The sequence below is a fragment of the Felis catus genome, chromosome X (genome assembly GCF_018350175.1).
Source record: "Felis catus isolate Fca126 chromosome X, F.catus_Fca126_mat1.0, whole genome shotgun sequence".
In the NCBI taxonomy this organism is placed as follows: domain Eukaryota; kingdom Metazoa; phylum Chordata; class Mammalia; order Carnivora; family Felidae; genus Felis; species Felis catus.
The window spans coordinates 16,129,487-16,149,388 of record NC_058386.1 but is presented as its reverse complement, the minus strand read 5'-3'; the positions used below and the strand labels follow the sequence as shown (position 1 = coordinate 16,149,388).

The window sequence follows — 19,902 nt, the reverse complement described above, 5'->3', positions numbered from 1 at the left end:
TGATTTAATTCATTTTATCTTCACAACATTCCAATAAAGTGGGTCCTATTATTATCATCCCTGTTTTACAGATGAGGAAACTGAGGCAGAGAGAACTTAAGTAACTTTTTTGTTGGTGGTATTCACTGCTTTTAGAGCAGATTGCACGCTCTTTCTACAAACTTGCTAATACTGTGTTTCTTTGCAGTGTAAAAAGTAAATAGTGGCTCACATGTCAGAGGATGGCACGGTCACGCTCTAGATCCCCCAGGTGGAAACACAGGTGAGCAGTTCTTAGTTTAGCAGAGTTAGCTTGAGTTTGAGATGTGCTTTGACTTTCAAGTTCAGTAGTACTGTAAGGAACCTATCTTAATAAGCTCATGGGACCTGGTTATTCACAGTAGGTACTTTACAGTGATAAAGGTTGTATTGCTAGGTTCTAAAAGTTGACAGCTTTCTTTAATTATGGATGGCAGCTCAGTTAATCCATAATAAGAAGAAATGCAACGGCTACCTCAAGGGAAAGTGAGAAACATCTTCAAGTTTTACATTTTTTGCATCAGTAAGTGGTTTAGAACTCTCCAGTGGTTTTTTTGTTTTCATAATCATTATCTCTGAAAAAATTGGGAGTTGGAAAATCAGGAGTTACCTATTTCCTCTTCTTCATGGCAGAATACTTGAGTTTTGAATAACTCAGGTGTAGTTGAACTTTCCTGGTTGGTAGTATCAATAGTATATACATATAATTAGATTGGAACGGTTCAACCAGTATTCATCATATACCTGCTACAGTTTTGGGGCCTCAAAGGCAAATGACATCTCCCGGGACCTCAGCAGGCATGCAGGTCGGCTTGGAGGTTGGCACCATAGTCAGCTATGATACTATGGGAGAAGTGCAGTGCTACTGACTGGGACAAAGTATTCTGGGTCCATGGAGAGGGAACAATTCTGCTTTTATGGAGGAAGAAAAGGGGATACTAAGTAAGTCTTGATGGAATTTTACCTGGTCATATAAGGATGGGTAGAATTTCTAAAGGTGGAAAGAAAGAAGAAAAATATTCCAGTTAAGGAGGGCAACAGGAGCAAAGGCGCCAAGCTAGGAAAGTGACTAGTATATGCTAGGACTTTAAAAAAAGGACCATAATTACATACTTAAAAAGCAGACCAAAACTTTTCATGTTAATACAACTTGGCCATTGTGCTTGTTCATTATGGTTCTATAATGACTTAACAGTTTCCATTCTGTAATTCACAAGACCAAATTGTAACGGGAAGGAGCTTCTGAAAAAAAAGGGAACATGAACATAAACAAGTGAATGATTTCAACATGGAGGGCATCAAAGAGGCTGTTTTGTTTCACCCTTTTGTGATAGGCTGGATGAAGGGGCACAGAAGACTCTGCCAAGCTTAGTGCCTGATTTCTAGATTCCTTCTAAGAACTCTTGGTCAGAAACTGTAAAAGGTCTGATATTTTACCTTACTTGCAAGCTGACACATCAGCCTGCCACGGGCACTGCTGGGTCAGAGACAAAGGCCTGTATTAATCACGGTCCAGCAGGCAGCCTGGGCCTCACATGCCCGAGTTTCCCTTTCTCCCCAGTCTCCTGACGGTGGGTACTGCAGAGTGAAGCAGTAAAGTGACAACACAGCTAAGGAACCCAAGCCTCATCAGGGGCTACAAGCAAACCCACCCAGCCTTTGCCTGGGAGGAAACATATCCTGAATAGCAAGCAAATTGGCCCTCTTTCCCTGAGGGAGGCCCCATCTCCATCTTCCCGGGCTGTGGGGTTTGGAACAAAAGCTGTTAGTGCCTCTGCTTACCAAGCATGCAGGATGCAAGAGACCCATGGAGAATTGTCTCCCAACAGACTCCTCAGATCTCTTTTGTTTCTTTAGGAGAACTGAAAATGTTAGTTACCATTCCAGCAATCTCCTTCAAAAGAACAGGACTTTATAGAATAAAACCCCTGAGATGAAATATAACAAAGCAATATTCACTATGAGGTAAGGATTAAAGTGAGAGGTTGAGTATTTCATCCAGTCTGGAGGACCTCTGTCTCTGGCTGCCACCTTTTCTCCTTAGTGATGGAAGAGATGCAGTCTTCCAGAAAGTCCTCAGAGTCCCTGCCTCCTTCTTCCTGTGATGAAGTAAAAGTTTCTTCTTCAACTAAATAATGCATTTGCTAAGTACATCTAGCTTGGTGACTCCAGAGGGAGATATTGCCAAGTCCAGTATATAAATCCCAGTATGTACGTGAGGAAGATAAATCTGCTTCCTTTCTTGTAGGGAGGACGCAGGCATGTCACCATGTGGAAAGGGTTTGACTCCCAACTCCATGCAGCTTCTGAAGGTGGACAGTAACAAAAGGTGCAAGGGTAGCTACCTCATTGATTAGAAGACATTAAGCCCTCAGGGAGGCGATTAGAAAATTGGATGGGTTAGATGGGAGGAAAGGTCCCCAGATGCAAAATTGAACTTTATTGTGTCCCACATAGTGGTGCTTTCTCTCTGCTTTTGATGTCCAGGCAACTCAGACTTGTTTCCCTGGGTACAGGAGCCTCCTTCCTCCTCTGTGGGAGTGAAGTCTCGATGTTGGCAATGCTGAGGTATTGGGGGAGGTAGTTACACAAAAGATGTGCTGTACCTGGGGAGCATGACAGCTGCGTGAAAGTCCACTTTCTCCGAAGTTATAAGCTCTGTCTGTTTGAACAGCACATGTAAGGGAACAGGTCTGGGGAAGAAAAGCAGTTTGTGTTAGTAGTTTTTATGGAGGAATTAAGAATGAGATTCAAGTCTTAATATCCTCTTTCCCCTCCACTCTGCACACTAAGTATGTATTATTTTTGCTTCTTGATATAGCCTTAGTAGAGAGAATAGTCAATCAATTGGGGAAACTATGGGGCCAGTTTTGAGTCTGCATTTGGGTTTATTGTGATGTCATAAACTCGTAGGATCTAATTTAATTTCAGTGGTTCTGTTCTGTTTGCCAGAGACTCTCCTACCCATTTACTTGTGTGAATCTAGCCCTCCTTTTGTTTGTTTCTTCCCTGACTATTGAACCTGATACAAGCTTTTGATGACTGGTTCTTTCGCCTAAACTTTTGCTGTCAGCAGTCTTCCAAAATGGCTCTTGTGCACCTGACCTGGTCCTCCTGCAGCAGAATGGCTGTGCTCAGCCCATTTTGATATGCACATGGGGTACATTAGTTCCAATGGAAAGAGTATGCTTGTTGAATTGGTCAGAGCAGTAATCAGACACCCACATGGGCAATTTTGAATACAAATAGAGCAAATTGATTAATTTAATTTGAGTGGAAGAAGCAGTGAAAAGCAAATGCTTTATTTAAGTTGGTCACGTTAAGACAGACTTAGTTTATTGTCTTTAAATGTACTGAACTTTTCTGTTTGTTTACATAGGTCATTATCACCAGTACCTAGAAATTCTGAACACTACAAGCAAAGGTACTCTCATGGGCATTATGGCTGTGAATATAGGAAGGATCCAAAGAGACCCACCATTTGGCGAATGGACAGTGAGAAACATGGACAGAGTAAACCAAGGATTCCTTCTCGTGGAAATATACATTACCGATCTTATGAACATAGATCACCTTCCCCAAACATAAGAAGAACCTCTTCAGAAAATGTTTATACTTTTAAGCCTTACCGAGAATACTTACCAGGAAGAAGAGATGGTAACAGAGGATTGCACTATATGCCCCAATACTCAGAAGGTGTACCTTACAAAGAGAACCAGAGGAATTTTTATCCCCAGAAAGTACAAGGAAGGTATATTCCTGATGACCACAGAGTTAGAGGAAGTGGAAAAGGAGGGAAGCCACCTCAGAGGTCAATAGCAGATTCTTTTAGGTTCGAAGGAAAGTGGTATGAAGATGAGTTGAGGCACCAGAGGATACAAGATGAAAACCATTCTCAGTCACTTAGAAGAGGCTCTGAAGACTTTGAGAAAAGGAGCTCTTTTCAGAAGAGGTATAGGAAAACATTAAACCTGGGTAATTTGGTATAAAGCTTCAAGTGAAAAAGTCTATTTACTTTATGGTTGAAGATAACCACCTTGAAAAGCTTTTGTCTAAAAAGATAAAAAGCATTGTAATGTAATTATGGTCTACTGGTAGTAGTGAAGTATTTATTTATAGAGTAGATCATTGTTGATGGCTAGAATATTAACAAAAGATGATATTTTCCTCTTTTGCTACCTTGTGCCTCTATGAGTTGGCTTGAGGGATTATAGTTAACTTGCCACTGCCTTCTGCATTTAAAGCCATGCTGCCCAACATTCCACACATATAAATTCTCACTTTCTTCTCTCTAGTGCAAGTATAAACTGCTTTATGTCAACACAGGTATCCTGAGGATCGTGATTTCAGAAAATATGGACACACATCAAAAAGACCTAAAGACGTGGAGAGGTACGAAAACAGAGATCCTGCCAGGAACCCACAGTGGAAGTTCGAGCATTCTCTTCCATCTTACCAAGGGAAGAAAGAGCAACGGAACCTTGGGCCCCAAACTCATCGATATGCTCAGAGGGAACCCCCAGAGACCAGTTCGGCAACCAGGGTATCCTGTGACTATCGCCACAAACGTCCTAAGACGTCAGGTGGGGACCAGGACTTTTCTGCTGGAAGAATTCCGAAGTACTCTAAGGAAGAAGAGAGAAAATACAGTTCTCAAAAAGGCCCCGTAAATAGACAGTCCATTTGTCTTACTGCTGGAAGAGGGAGAGAGACTGAAGGTGGGCAAGTCCAAGAACCTCTCACACCATCTAAGAAAGACTGCACTGCCTCTACTCGCTCGCGCGAAAGTGACATTGGCCTGAGACCCTACAATGACAAACGGAAGGAGAAAATAAAGAAAGATGGGGATGGCGGAAAAGAGAGCAACTCTTCCAGTAACCAACTCGATAAAAGTAACAAACTTTCCAATGTGAAACCTTCATCTGCCAGTCTTAGGAAGAAATCACTTACTGTTAAAGTAGATGTGAAGAAAACAGTAAATACATCCAGGTATTGTTTTTGGTTTTTCTTAGTGCTATTTAAAAAGTATCTGTTTCTGCCACCTTTATTTGAAGCTTTAAAAATGGAATTAACAGTGTGTTTAGAGACCATTGAGTGGGGAAGGATTGCCTGGATTTTGCAAGTCCCTCCTGTAATGAGGATGAGTCCCATCATGGGTAATACGGAATGATCTCATGTCTGCTTGTTTCCGCATCGTATCTCAAGATGCTTTGTGGGCGCAGGGCACTCTATGGACTTGTTCCTCTTCATGAATTTATGTGTTTTTATGCTGCTAGATTTTCTGTAGCCAGGGATAGACTGGGTGGAGTTCAAGGGGACCTATCCCTTGCTCAGTTTCTCAGAGTCTGTTTTCCCTGTTGCCTCAAATCCAGAGAATTTTTGACCTGGAAGGGACCTTAGCTGGCCCTGATTTTATAGAGGAGGAAAGCGAAGCCTTGAGAGATGAAGCGACTTGTCTAAGTCAGAGCGCCTGCGGCTCAAGGAAGCCGATGACTTAACCTGGCTCTTGCTGCCCTCCCAAGACAATTGGTGCTCAGCTGACTAGAGTCTCTTAGGTAGAGGAAATTAGGCTAGATTCTAGAAAGAGGCCTATTTATCAAACACTCAGTTTAGCTCTCAATGATTCATTAAAGAAAATAGACCGCTGTTGTAATAGGTTATATTCTGCTAAAGTGGTTCGCATGCTTTGTTCCATTGTGCATATTACCTCTGTCTGTGGATTCTGGAAATAACAAGGCACTGCAGTTGGCTGTGTCAGCTAAGTCTGTTTATTACCTTAATATATTACCAATATGTGAATAAAAAAGTGATGGGACATGCTGATTTGGTGCATTTATGTTCACAGTTCACTCATACCTGTATTTCAGTCAAAAACAAGATAAAACAAAATCGAAGGTCAAGATGTGACAGGGAGGGAGGTAAACCCACAGTTTCTCTTTTTTTTTTAAAACAAATACATTTTGTTCCTTTTCTTATGGCAGTGCCCCTCCCTCATATTTGCCTTATGTTCATTGTGCTTACAAAAAATGCTGTAAGATATACATATGTATATTTATATGTGCACAAAAAAGCATCTATAAATATGATTACATTATAGAAAGTTGGACAAATAGAGGGGAGAAATCACTGATAATTTTACTACCCTAGGACAGTTTTATTAATATTTTAGTACAGTTCCTTTGTTTTTTTTCTGTGTATACTTATACATGGTTGTCATAATACTGTATTTATAATTTTGTATCCTACTTCATATAATAAGTCTTCAATCATTTTGTACTATTATGTTTCCTACTAGTTCTTAACCTTAAGAGCACAAAAGCCAATGTAAGGATCAACTCTAAGGATGTTACCTTAAGCTTTTTTTCTTTCTAACATTATACTATGAAAATGTTCAAACATACAGAAAAGTTGAAAGAATTGTATAGCAAATTCCTATATATCCACCACTGAGTGTTTATAATTAATATTTTACTCTACTTTCATGATCACATATCTGTCCGTTTATTCATCAATACTTCCATCTTATTTTTTCCATACATTTCAAAGTGAATTGTAGATATCAGTATACTCCCCTTTAAATACTTCATTATTTCATTTTTGTTCACATTTTTTCCCTTTGGAGGTAAAATTACAATCACATCACAAAAATCTTGAATTTTTAAAATAGAAGTAATGATACACCCATGTTTAATAAGGAAGTTAAATTAAAAGAGCACTTGTTGGGATGAGCCCTGAGTGTTGTATGTAAGCGATGAATCACAGGAATCTCCCCCACCCCAAAACCAAGAGCACACTGTATACACTGTATGTTAGCTAACTTGACAATAAATTATATTTTAAAAATACTAAAAAAAAAAAAAGAATTGGCTTAGCACTTTTAAAGAATGCTAGAAATACCAATTTTGAGGGATTTCATTTCAATAGACCTCATTAGAAATATTAACAAGAGTTAATTTTACAATTTGATATTAAGAAATGCAAACTTGATTTTTGTCATGTGTCACCAGAAAATGAGCTTCCTAAAATTGCAGCTGCTGTATCACTTCTTTTGAATTTATAAACTGTAAGTTTGTGAAATTCATGACCTGTCAGCACTTGTTTGAATTACCTGACAAAGATCTGTAGGATGGCTTGTGTAATAAAGAGCTTACACTGCAAATCCTTTCTATTCAAAGATGAATAAATATATGCATTTTTAAGTATGATAATGCATAGACAACAAAATCTTTCTCTCTGATTATAATTACTGATGAATGGTTAAGTTGTGGAAGAGTTTTGTGGGGTTGGATTTAATTACGTATGGACTGATGAAGTATCCATAAAACAAAGGTAGTGTTTGAGGTGACTCAACAGAGTCATGTTCTCAACTATTAACATAACTTAGATTTTCCTCTGCTTGAAAAAATTAAAATAATCATAGAGTAAGTAGAGAGATTTATTTGTTGGTTAAAATCTAGAGGGTTTATCCATTTTGGGGGAAATCGGAGATGGTTATTTTATGCATTTGTTTATTTTCTTAGCTTTGGTCACATAACGATGTATGTTCTTCCAGTTATCAATGTAGTTGAAAACATACATGATTGAGCTAGTGATTTTTCTAGGCTCCATTTGGTATCTAGAACGGCAGTAGGAGGACACTTGGTTGAATGTTCACTGCATAGTTAAAACTTCTGTTAACAAAGGCTACATTCTAGTGACCCACTTTGTCAGAAATTGCATCATCAGAGGTAGAAGCTACATATAAGTCATAATTATATGTTTGAAAATATAAGTTAAGGAGTCATAATATGAAAATTTATATGAATGCTATTATGAACTCCCAGCACTGTTGTGTACATCTTGAGGTCTTGAGGCAGATGAAGGAAGTGTTGGTTTAATGTTGGGCCAAGTAGGTGAGAGACTAAACCTTGCTCAGGCTAGGATGGAAGTGAGAAGGAGGAGGAGGGGATGCTTGTCTCTGGAGAAGAATAAGCTGGATGGAGTTGAGGCTCCGTTGACTGCCCTGCATGCTGGTACTAGGCATCTAGGATGGGAAGGTTGGCTAGCAAAGTTGATGTTGGACTGAGTATATCAGTCACATTTGCATATAACCATTTTGTCCCCACCCCCACTCCCCTCCACCAAGAGATACAGGAAGGGCCTCCCTACCCCATTCTGGTCGTTCCCCAGGTTTTTCCCCATTCTGAAGGGGGATGAGGTGGTTAATGGGCCCCAGAAGACATTGGAGCCCATATGCTGCTCTAAGGAAAGGGATGCCGCATGGGTGGGGGAACAACATGAAAAACCATAGTAAGGATTGAAGGAAGGTAACCCAGTGACACAAGTTTACCTACCTATGATGGGTACCGTTCATCTGGAGGCAAAATAAGCTATGAGTGGAGATATTTTTGTGATAACACAAACCTGCTACCTCACTGTTAGGTATCACAAAAACTAAGGTTTCCTACCCCACTAATATTTCTTGTATACATTTTTAAAAATCAAAAATTAATTGAGAGAAGTTTCACTTTCATTATTATCTTTCACCCTAGCTTCTCTTAATGTCTCTTAAGGATCCTAGTATAAGAAGATGAACATTCTGTTTCAGGTTGGTGTGCATAGGTTTTTGTCTTCCAGTGGGTCCCTAAGCAGCTCTGTGACATTGGGCAGATCACTGGGCCATGCCTTTTGGGGCCCATATTAACCTGCAGTTCCTCCTGGCTCTACAACTTTGCTCCCATTGGCCATGTGTTGGTAACTATTGAAGCTGGGTTGACAGGCTCATCATAGGATTCTCTGAACTTTGGTATATATTTGAAATTTTATATTATAAAAAAGTGAAATACTTAAAATTTAAATTGGTCTAAATTAAGTTATAATTTTAAAATAAAAAGTTAGCCAAGAATGTTTAAAAAACACAGTTAAATTGGCCTCAGTTAGAATTTTCAAGTCTGTCATCTTTTTAGCTGAAACTCTCATTTCACATTGTCCAAGTTGTTTTCCACTTATCATTCATTCATGGAGCAGGTAATTTTTTTGAGGACCTACCTTCTGTGAGACAGCCTGTTAGGGTACTCTCAGACTATAAATCGGCATAGGATTGGATTTCTTCTCCACTGATCTACTAGACAATAGGGTGATGTTGGTAATACCATGACGCAGTGAATGACACACAAGGTGGGACTCAGATGATCCCAAGCTGGAGGATTCTGAGAAGGCTTCTTTTAGGAGTTGTTGGCACGTGAGCTAGGCTTCAAAGCTTTTCAACATTTGCAAAGGGAGATGAGATGAAAGACATTTTATTTTATTTTTATTTGTTTTGTTTTGTTTTGAGAGAAGGGGAGGGGCAGAGAGGGAGGGAGAGAGAGAGAGAGAGAGAGAGAGAGAGAGAGAGAGAGAAATGCTCAAGCAGGCTGCGCACTGTCCACACAGAGACCGTGCGGAGCCTGACGTGGGGCTCGAACCCACAAACAGTGGTACCATGACCTGAGCTGAAACCAAGAGTCGGATGCTTAACCAACTGAGCCACCCAGTCACCCCGAGATGAAAGACATTTTATAAGTTAACAAAGACAGAAAGCACACAGGAACTTTGAGCTGTGGTTCCAAGCAGTAAGTGAAAGGGAATAGAGGGACGGGAGGCTGCAAAGGTAAGACTGCTACACTGCCTGATTTGACAGGATTAGCTGATGATCAGAGAGGGCAAGAAGCAGTTCTGGCTGCTGCAAGACTGCCTTGGAAGACACCTGTGAGGTGACTTGGAAGGACACTAGGGTTGGGGAGGCCAGTTAGGGTGCTTATGAAAAGATAATGAGATGCTGAATTAAGGGAATTAGCAGTCTCCCTAACCCTTTACCCTCAATTCCAGAAAAGCTAAATGTCTTCTCAGGAAGACAGGAGCAAATGAATAATTGGGAAAGTGCTTTATAAACTATAGGATGTCATACAAAATGTTAGTTCTTAGGAGAAAACTGAGAAAGGAAAACTTGATATGTGTCCCATGCACATTGTTGTATATTTAAAACTTCCAGAGGACAGGGGATTATCCATTAGTTTTGGTTGTTGTTGGGCTTTTTGTAATTATTGTTTTGCCATGCAGTTGTGTTTTTTAATGGACATTAACTGTGTACAAAGGAAATTAAGGTTTAATGTAGCTTTTTATGTTTTCCTCGTTATTATGCACAACACTCAGAACGTCGGAGGAAATATCCTTAGAGGAAAAGAAAAACGAGTGGGGTGTGGGGGAGAAAAGAGAGGAGCCTGGAAGATTTCATCAGACCAGTATCAGAAATAGTACTAGAATACAGGTGTTTGGCTATATTTTAATTTTTAAAACTGTCTAAAATGCATCTCAAATGAGAACGTTTGGTCTTTTCAGTTTAACTACTTATATTGGGAATATTTCTTGAAGTCATTAACTTTTTAATCAATATCTGTCTTAGGAAAAAGTAAGAAAGGAAAATGTGAACCAAGAGGTGATGAAATGTACAAATGTAAATGCCTAGAACATTTTGTGTTCCCCAGTTTTGGGAAGCCTTTTCTTATAGCAAAACTGTAATTGTTTTTAAGAGTAAAATTTCAGTTTTAATATTTCCTAGGAAATGACAATTTTAACATTTTTTAGTTAAAAATCTTGCAGGATAAATTAATAGCAAATGTAAACACTAAAATTTCAGGAATTAAATATAGCTGTAAAGTATACCATAGCACTTCTAGGGATTGAGAGTTGGGCATGGAGTTATACCAGTAATTAACTTATAATAAGTTACAAGTAAATTTTATTTTATTTTTAATGTTTTTTATTTATTTTTGAGAGAGAGAATGGGAGTGGGGCAGAGAGAGGGAGGGAGACAGAATCCGAAGCAGGCTCCAGGCTCTGAACTGTCAGCACAGAGCCCAACGTGGGGCTCAAACTCACAAACCAGGAGATCATGACCTGAGCCGAAGTTACACACTTAACCGACTGAGCCATCCACGTGCCCCATCAAGTAAATTTTAATAATTACTTGGTGGAAAACTGGAAACCGTTATCAACTAGTTTCCTCATGGGAGAAACTGAGTCTGCAATACAAAATGTGATCAATTGATTTCCCCTTATGGACAGACCATTTTTATAGTTCTATTTGAACATGTTACTTTTCGCCTGTAAAGTGTTTTATTTAAAAAAATTTTTTTCAATGTTTATTTATTTTTGAGATACACAGAGTGTGGGTTGGGGAGGGGCAGAGAGCGAAGGAGACACAGAATCCGAAGCAGGCTCCAGGTTCCGAGCTGTCAGCACAGAGTCTGACGCAGGCTTGAACTCACAGACAGTGAGATCATGACCTGAGCCGAAGTTGGACTCTTAACCCACTGAGCCACCCAGGCGCCCCTCTCCTGTAAAATATTTTTAAAAGCAATTTTGGGGGGGTATGGAACAGGCTTTTTGTACCGTGAAACACAGCATTTGTAATTCTTTGCTAGTAGAGGTTGTTATAGGGCCATTCTAGCTTCCAGTGTTTATCACTAATGTCTCTTAGCTTGTTATCAGATACCCAGTGGGAAGCTTGGAGCAAATTAGGAGGAAAGAAGAGAAATGGCTCTTCTAATGAAAGTCCTTCTGATGAATCAAGGAAACCTTAACAGTGGCATCAGCCTGCTGCATAATCACTTTTCCGGGGTTCTGCTTTGGCAGGGAGTTGTCTCGACATTGCTGGTTTGAAAGCAGGGAGCATAGGTCATATGGAAGCCTTGCCTCTGATAAGTTAAAAATAGGCATTTAAACCATCTTATGAGAGAAGTTAAAAAATTTGAAGAATATCTGTAAGCCCCTGATTACCCTGGAACGGTTTTATATATATGGCTGTTAAGTGACTTAAATAAGTAAATCCGTGCATGCATACACCCACATCCCAACATGTATCCATCTGATTGATATTTGTTATATGAAGAGGTATCATTTATTCAGTGGTGCTGCTATTATTTAAAACATATTTCAGGGCTCTCTTTCGGGTTTATCTTCATAGCCTATATAACATACTCATAAATAACCCCAGCACTTGTAAATCTCAATTCTTTGGGTAGTGAATATGATTTTTGGAAAGAGGCAAAAGCTATTTAGAGTTAAATGCAGAGGAGTAAGATGGGTGTAAGCTAATTAGTGCCATTTTGAGTCCAAAATGAGGTATAAATATAAAATAATGAGACATTTTCTTCTGTGACATATAATCTGCCTCCAGGCAAAGAATTTAAGAGTAGTTTTAAGTGAGAGCAGCTTTTTTGGAATTGTTTCCCATTATGACACTTGGAAGGATTATGTTCCTAGGAATACTCAGCCTCTGGGATGTAAACCAAAACAACCAAGACATCCGTTGTCTCAGTGTCATAGCGCCTTCCCCATAGGGCTATTGTAAAGATTAAATCAGATAATGTTCGCAAACAAGTTCTGAGCCCCTGTGTGTGGCTTGCAGTGAGCCCTCAGTAATTGTTAGCTGTATGTCATAATCATGACTTGATAATGATGCCTAAAGGTCAAGAGAGCTTGTAATACAAGTTACAAAGATTCAGAAAGCATTAAAGGGTAACATAGCTGAGGTTATATAATAAATGGTAGCATTTCTTTAAGGATACATTTAGGGTGAACACTGTAATCGGTTCTAATGATCATAACTTTGCTAACAACTAAGATTATTTGCTGCCAGTTTAGTGAGATTTTGTAATTGATTCATCTCAACAGAATTTGATTTCAAAATACCAAGTTTCTCATGACTGATACAGAGCTATAAGAATTTTTATGAAGGCAAAGAAGTTATTATGTTTAATAGCAGCTTTTAAAGTGTGGTAGAACTTCAAGATAGTATAAGCTTGCTGGATTTATAATTTTATAGACATTTGGGAGTAGAAAATAATCTAATTGATTATTTTTTTGCACATTGACCTTTGATGCCTTGCTGTATTTTTTTAGGTAAAAATTGTTTAACTTAGAATGTTGAGGATTTTATTATTAAAGTGGCAAATATTTAATGATCTCTGATTGAAAAGGAGAACTCAAACTCATGCATCTGTAGCTATTTTCTCCTGCGCATTATTGCACATGTTTTATGGCATACAGTTTAATGCCTTAATTATAAGAAAAGATAAACATCCTTTTAGTTTTATAGCTATCTTGATTAATTTTTAATAAGTTTTTTTCTCAGTAAAATAGTTTCAAATTTAGTTAAACATTTACAAATTATTCTAGGGTTGCTTCTAGCTATTCCACAGAGAGACAGATGTCACATGATTTGGTTGCTGTTGGCAGGAAAAGTGAGAACTTTCATCCAGTGTTTGAACATCTTGACTCAACTCAGAATACTGAAAACAAACCTACAGGAGAATTTGCTCAGGAAATCATAACTATAATCCATCAAGTTAAAGGTTGGTATATCTTGCACATACATTAGGGATAACACAAAAATAATGTACTGGCTTTTCACAAGGTATAGGTAAATATCTGTGATATAGTAAGAGTAATTAATATTTCATTATAAATTTGATCATTATTAAGGAACTCTGTTGTAGAGAGTGTAAGGTATTAATTCAAGCCTAGTTCTTCATGTGTTGTTCCAATAACCTGGTACTTTCACTCATAGTAGATTACATACTGAAAGGGAGACGTTGGCTGCTGCAAGAGACAGGCCTACTGACAGCAGCAAGAAACATTAACTGAAAACCAAACAAGAAGGAGGAAGCAATAAACACCACATATGAAACTTGACAAACTCAAGAACTCTGGAAGTCTAGGTCTTTTGGTGATGTTCTTAAAGCCCCCTGAGGGCATTACTAGGACTTTGTGCCATAAGGATGAATGTGAAGTGATTGATAAAAGATTCCAGTTCCATTTGGCATACTTGATGACATCAAGGATTTGCATAATAAATACTTTGAATATCTGCAGTAAATTGTTTTGTTTTAGCTTCTGGCCAATTTCCATTAATTGAAAATTTCAGTCAGGTGGAACAACTTACTTCATTGATGCTGCATAATAAAGCAGGCATGGGAATAATAAACTGGAGACCTTCAAGAATTTCAAAATTTTTATTTTCTATTTCTTACTGGACAATTGCACTGATTTTTTTTTTTACCTTCATGAAACATGTTTTGAAAATGAATTATTTTCTCTGCATCCCTCAAACTAAGGCATGTATTTACTTTGAAGCATGCGTTTTGTCTGAAACAGTTCACCTTCTCAGTTCCAGCCCCCCTCACCCAAAGGAAGTATGATTCTTGGCAGAAAGGGAGCTGGTATTGCAGAAAAATCCAGGAGATTGTCCCAGAACAGGAACAGTAAGTTAGGGAAAAGGTTTGCTTAAATACCATTCTGATGGCTTAAGTGTATTCTCTTTCTCTCTATCCTGTTAAAAGCCGTGTAGCATAGCTGATTTCAGAATGTCTTCATGAACTTCAGTTAATGTTAATTAAAGTAGAATGGCAGTAGGACTCTTTCTGGGATATGTAAACAACGTTTAGCATTTGTTCAGAATTTTCTGATGTTTCAGGGTTGTTCTTGAGTTCTTTTTTACTCTAGGCCAACTATAAAACTCTGTACCGTCTTTACTTCCCAGCAGAGTAAGGTCTTATCTGGGAGAAGGAAGGTTCTCACTTTGAGAGAGCCACACTATCTTTTTCCCCCAGCAAATCGGCAGACATGTCCAATAGGAACAGAATCCTTAGGTTCATAAGTCAGGCCTTTTTTACTGTTGCTTAGACTTGGGAAACCATGTGAGAGCTACAAATTAGTCTGTGGAGTAAGTTTGGGTCCCACATATTTTCAAGAGAAAACAGGTTGGACGTTTTTTAACAGTCCCTTCTTCCTGTGCTTATATGTAATCTTTTAAGCGGAATCAGTTTTACACTGAGATAAAACTATTTGTTTCCTTTTTCAGCAAATTATTTTCCGTCACCTGACATTACTCTACATGAGCGTTTTTCAAAAATGCGAGATACACACGCTGCAGATGTAAATGAAGTTAAATCGAATTCAGATCCAGAAATTCACAGGTAATGATTGATTATTGTATGCCCATTTAACTCATCGGAATAAGCCTCAGAACATATTTGGGAAGGTGCCGCCTTCTGGGCTTGCTGTAGACTCTAGGACAGCATTTCCTACCCAAAAGCAGGACTGACCCAGGCAGGTACTGGGTCAGTGCACTTGGATGGAATAGGTTGTATTAAAGCCATTGATTAGCAGTGTCTAAATGTGGAGGACTTTGACAATCTTTACCTACCTAACTTTGATTCTGCTGTGTCTATAGTAATTGCCTACTGAAGTTATCACTGGAAGAATGAAAGACAATTGTCGAGCCATTGAAATCATGTGTTGCTTCATGTGGTCAGAAATGGCTGTTCTGAGGGCAGCCGGATGAAAACCTATGCCTTCTTCTGCTGGCACCTGTCTGAGCAGGTGGTGTGCCCTGTCTTGCGAGCTGAGCTGAATCAGTGTTAGAATGAAGTAGATCACCGGAGCAAAGTTTAAGGTTACCCAGGCTAGTGATTTGAGAACCGCTAAGGCATCACTGTGATGTTGTTCACAGGATATGTATGTCCTGGGAGACTGACATGTACATGAAAACCCACCTGGTAGCACGTTTCTTTTGCATCCTCCAGGACATACCAGTTTTATTTCAAATTCCATTCGGTAGTAATGGAATCAAGGTATCAGTGTATAAACATGATTATTTAATTGTAATATGCCTTTATTATTTTAGGAGAATAGATATGTCTTTGGCTGAGCTTCAGAATAAACAAACAATGGTATATGAATCAGAACAGGTAAGTGAATACAATTTTTGATGAAAGACTATCCTATTGTTGGCATATTGATGGAAAAGGGAACTGGTAATTGAGAGTAAAAAAAAAAGGAGTTAAAGTAGATGAGAAAGAAGGATTGAGACTCAGGAACCTGAAATTTACAAAGCTCTCCAAGTGATTCTAACTTGGCCAGGTTGCAGAGAGAACACTGACAAAAGACAAAAATATTCCCTAAGAGAGACAATCCCTAAGGGTAACAGCTTTGTAAAATTGACATTTAGTTACAATGTTTAATATTCCTTCCAAAACTTAACACTATAAGGCTTGTGGAAAGTATATTTGATACCTACATTTTTTCCAAAGCAGTCATGTGGAGTATTTTTTTAAATTGTATGTGGAATGAATGCAGAGGAACTTACTTTCATTTGATATTGTCCTTCTGCTTACTGTAGAATGTATGAAAAATTCTGTGGAATATGAACTAGCAAAATAATGGAAGTAATACTGATTTTTTTTATTGCCACACATTGAATTTCTACCCAACATTTCCTCAACCCACCCCGCCCCCCATTTCTTTACTAATTAGAAAAACTCTCTTAACTAGTTGGAGGGGAGGGGAAGAAAACTGGCTCTCGTTTTAGAAGTATATCAAGTTCTAAAAGAACTGCTAATTTATTCATTGAGAGTAAAATGTTTTTGTAGAGGAAGGATTTTAATACACTTCTGATAGAATATGTAATTTTTTCACTTGTGAATGGTTACAGTTTTTATTGAACTTATAGAGATAGCATTTATTGAATAAATGCTATTTTCAGAAAATTTCTATTCATCAAAATACTGTAATCAACCCATAGGAAATTTGAAAAATCACCTCTAATTCAACCACTTAACACAAAATATCATTTGATCATCTTTTCTTGTAGTCTTACATCTGGCATTTTAACGTAGCCACTATCATAAGAAATGTAGTTTTAGAGGCTCTTCTTTTTACTTAATAATACTGCTTTTATGTAAAATCTCTGAGCTCCCCCATGACTTTTTATGATTGAGGCTTTTTAAGTTTTAATTAACTTTTCTCAGTAATTGTGGGTTTTTTTCACGTTGACTTCCACATAGTCTACATTAACCATAATTCAAATGCTTGTACATTATTACTTTGACTTAAATTTACCATAAAATCATTCTCCCCTTCTCCCTTAAATTTATTTTACATTTAAGTTGCCCTTATTTTTTGATGATTTTTAATATAGCACTTTGGATATATTTGGGTAGATAGCCTTTTCTTTGGGATAGACCCCCAGAAGTGGGATTCCTGGTTCATTGTTATGAACTTTTCTGTCTGTGCATTGTCAATTGTGTCTCAAAATATTTTAATCAATTTACACTACCATTAGGATGAATATAAGGTAACTTATTTAGGACTTTTACTTAAGGTTCTTATTAGATACGGTCTTTGTGCAACTAACAGTAATGTGAATGGTTTGTCTTCTGTCAAAATTCCTCAGACTCTGGTCAAAATAATAGACCCAAATGACCTACGACATGACATTGAAAGAAGGAGAAAAGAACGGTTACAGAATGAAGATGAGCACATTTTTCACATAGCTAGTGCTGCAGAGAGGTAATCAGTAGATGAAAAACATCCTATTATCAGGGAGCTTTTGGTTTTAGCATATTTTTCAATTTTTGTGTGTGATGATTTTCATTTTAGTGTAGGGATTTGATCCTTCAAATCTATTTTATATGTTTAAGTGAAATCTATTAAAATGTTTCAAAGCTATTCAGTGATCATCGTATTCTGTTTGACTGAAACAACAAAAACTAAGGGGTAGGTGAGTATATGAGGTCTTTGTAATTCTAGAAAAGAGTGTAATGGCTCTTTGAATATTAGCAGGCACCAGAACCTGCAAGTTTATGGACTTGCATGTAACAGTTTATGGACTGTTTGGCTTAATCTCTTTGAAACTCTGACACGTTCTGCCCTTTAGATTCTGGTACTCTCCGAATATTACAGAAGTTCCTGAGGTCAGTACAATTCTCTTTTAGAACTCTTCGTGGATGTCTGTCCATGAAGCAGAGGCAGGGGTATTAGAAAATAGAGGAGATAGGAGTTGGAATCCCACCTCTGCCGTTTGACAAGCTGCATGCTCGTAGGCAAACTGGCTTAGTTTCTGGAGCCTTCTCCTGTATAAAATGAGAAGAACTAATTTATGATGTGGACAGGTTAGAAATATTAAATGAACTGCCACATGCGAAGTACTTATGCCATGTATGGCAAATTGATTGTCAGTACATTGTTGTTTTTCTTTCCCAACTCTGTACTTTTTTGGGGGCTCTGAGTATTTTTAGATTGACCCCAGTTTATGTCTAGTTCTAAAAACTATGTGGAATTCGTGGCAACCCTGGGACCCCATATGATTATGAGGTATAATTGAAGCGGACAAAATTTCCAGTTCACCCAAGGGTCTTCAAACCGTTTGGATCTCTTAGAAAGTAGGAATGTATGAATAGGAAGGGCCAGTGCTAATTCCCTTTCCATATTTCTTAGTGTCAAATTGACTAGACTTTTATGTCAAGTCTGTGGCTAACTTGGTCTTAGTCAAAATACATGGAGCTTGTTTAAAACTGGACGTTATGCTGACAATAAGTTTGGGACTAATTAAAAGATAGCAAACTGTGTGTTGGGGCATATAAAACAACTGAAAATAAAATCATTAAAATCTCGTCCCTTGCTAGGTGAAAGTCTCCAGTTTCTTAATATGACATGGTATGACTGTGGTCTTTAGTGACACAAGCTCCTGTCATGCTTGTCTTGACTCAGCAAGTGTAAGAAACTCAGTGTGCCAGGAAAGAGGATTTTAAAAACAGATTTAAGATAATCAGCATTTTATAAAAACCATGCTTTAATGCTTTAGAATATATCTTCCCCCTTTGAGATGAGAAAGGGCTCGAGCACTGGAGTTACACCTAAATTCAACACCTGGCTCTGTAGACACCTAGCTATGTGACTGATCTTAGGCAAGTTATTTAATCTTTGTTTCCTCATATGTAAACTAGAGGTGAGAATTACACTTACCTCACGGCGGTGGTGAAGATTAACTAAAGCGACGGGTGTGAGGTGAAGAGTAGCTCATCAGCATTAAGTATTATGATGTTAGCTTTGGAGGCTATGTAGAGCATGCCAAGATGTCTTTCTGCAGAATGTCTTTTGCTGGCTGTGTTGGAATATTTTATTTTTATTGGATGGCTGGTGCGGCATAGGGGAGCCGTGAGGGTTTGTTTTTTTTTAATTGAGCTATTACTTGCCATAACATTCACCCTTTGAAAGTAAAAAATTTAGTAGTTTTTAGTATATTCACGAAGCTCTGCAGTTGTCACCACTGTCTAACTCCAAAACATTTTCATTACTCCAAAAAGAAGCCCTGTAAGCATTAGTTGTCATTCCCTATTTCTCCTCCCCCCTAGCCCCTGGCAGCCACTTTCTGTCTCTGTGGATTGTCCTTTTCTTGATGTTTCATATAAATGCAGTCATATAATGTGAGGCCTTTCGTGACTGACTTCTTTCATGTAGCGTGTTGTTTGCAGCACTCCTGCATCTCATAGCATGAATATTCCTTTTATGGCCGAGTGATAGTCCATTGTATGTATGGATAACCACGTTTTGTTGATCCATTCACCGGGGGCTGGACATTTGGGTTCTTTTCCACTTTTTGGCTGTGGTGAATTATGAGGCTGTGAACGTTCACGTGCAGGTTTTTGTGCAGACCTATGTTTTCACATCTCTTGGGTAGATATACTTAGGATTGGAATTGTTGAGTCATATGATAACTCTGTGTGTAACTTTTTGATGAACTACCATTGTGTTCCACAATGGCTGCCTCATTTTACATCTTCACCAGCAGTGTATGAGGGTTCTAGTTTCTTCACATCCTCACCAGCACTTGTTATTTATTGTTCATCTTTCTTGAAAGGAGTGACTTAGAAAAAAATGATTTAGAACCTTTAACTTTATCCTAATTCGATTTCATTCTTAAAATAAGAAAAAGCATTTGAGTTTATCCTTTTATCTTAGAAATTCAGTCTTTGAAGTTGACCTCATTAATATTTTTGCAGAAATCGTTTTAGGCATCTCAGT

The 19,902-nt window shown here is 38.2% G+C and overlaps 1 protein-coding gene across 11 annotated transcripts in view; it reads left to right on the top strand.

Annotated features, from left to right (window-relative positions):
- BCLAF3 (BCLAF1 and THRAP3 family member 3) overlaps positions 1-19,902 on the top strand; it is a 57,049-nt gene that overhangs the window by 15,173 nt on the left and 21,974 nt on the right. For 9 of the 11 annotated variants that reach the window (XM_045050547.1, XM_045050548.1, XM_045050538.1 and 6 more), the window contains 7 exons: positions 188-262; positions 3,398-3,970; positions 4,345-5,007; positions 13,216-13,391; positions 14,900-15,014; positions 15,725-15,788; positions 17,273-17,388. In XM_045050547.1, coding sequence (XP_044906482.1) covers positions 222-262; positions 3,398-3,970; positions 4,345-5,007; positions 13,216-13,391; positions 14,900-15,014; positions 15,725-15,788; positions 17,273-17,388 — 1,748 coding nt within the window. In that variant the 5' untranslated portion in view covers positions 188-221. The remainder of the gene's footprint in view (positions 1-187; positions 263-3,397; positions 3,971-4,344; positions 5,008-13,215; positions 13,392-14,899; positions 15,015-15,724; positions 15,789-17,272; positions 17,389-19,902) is intronic. The other 2 variants (XM_045050545.1, XM_045050549.1) reach the window with 2 other exon arrangements.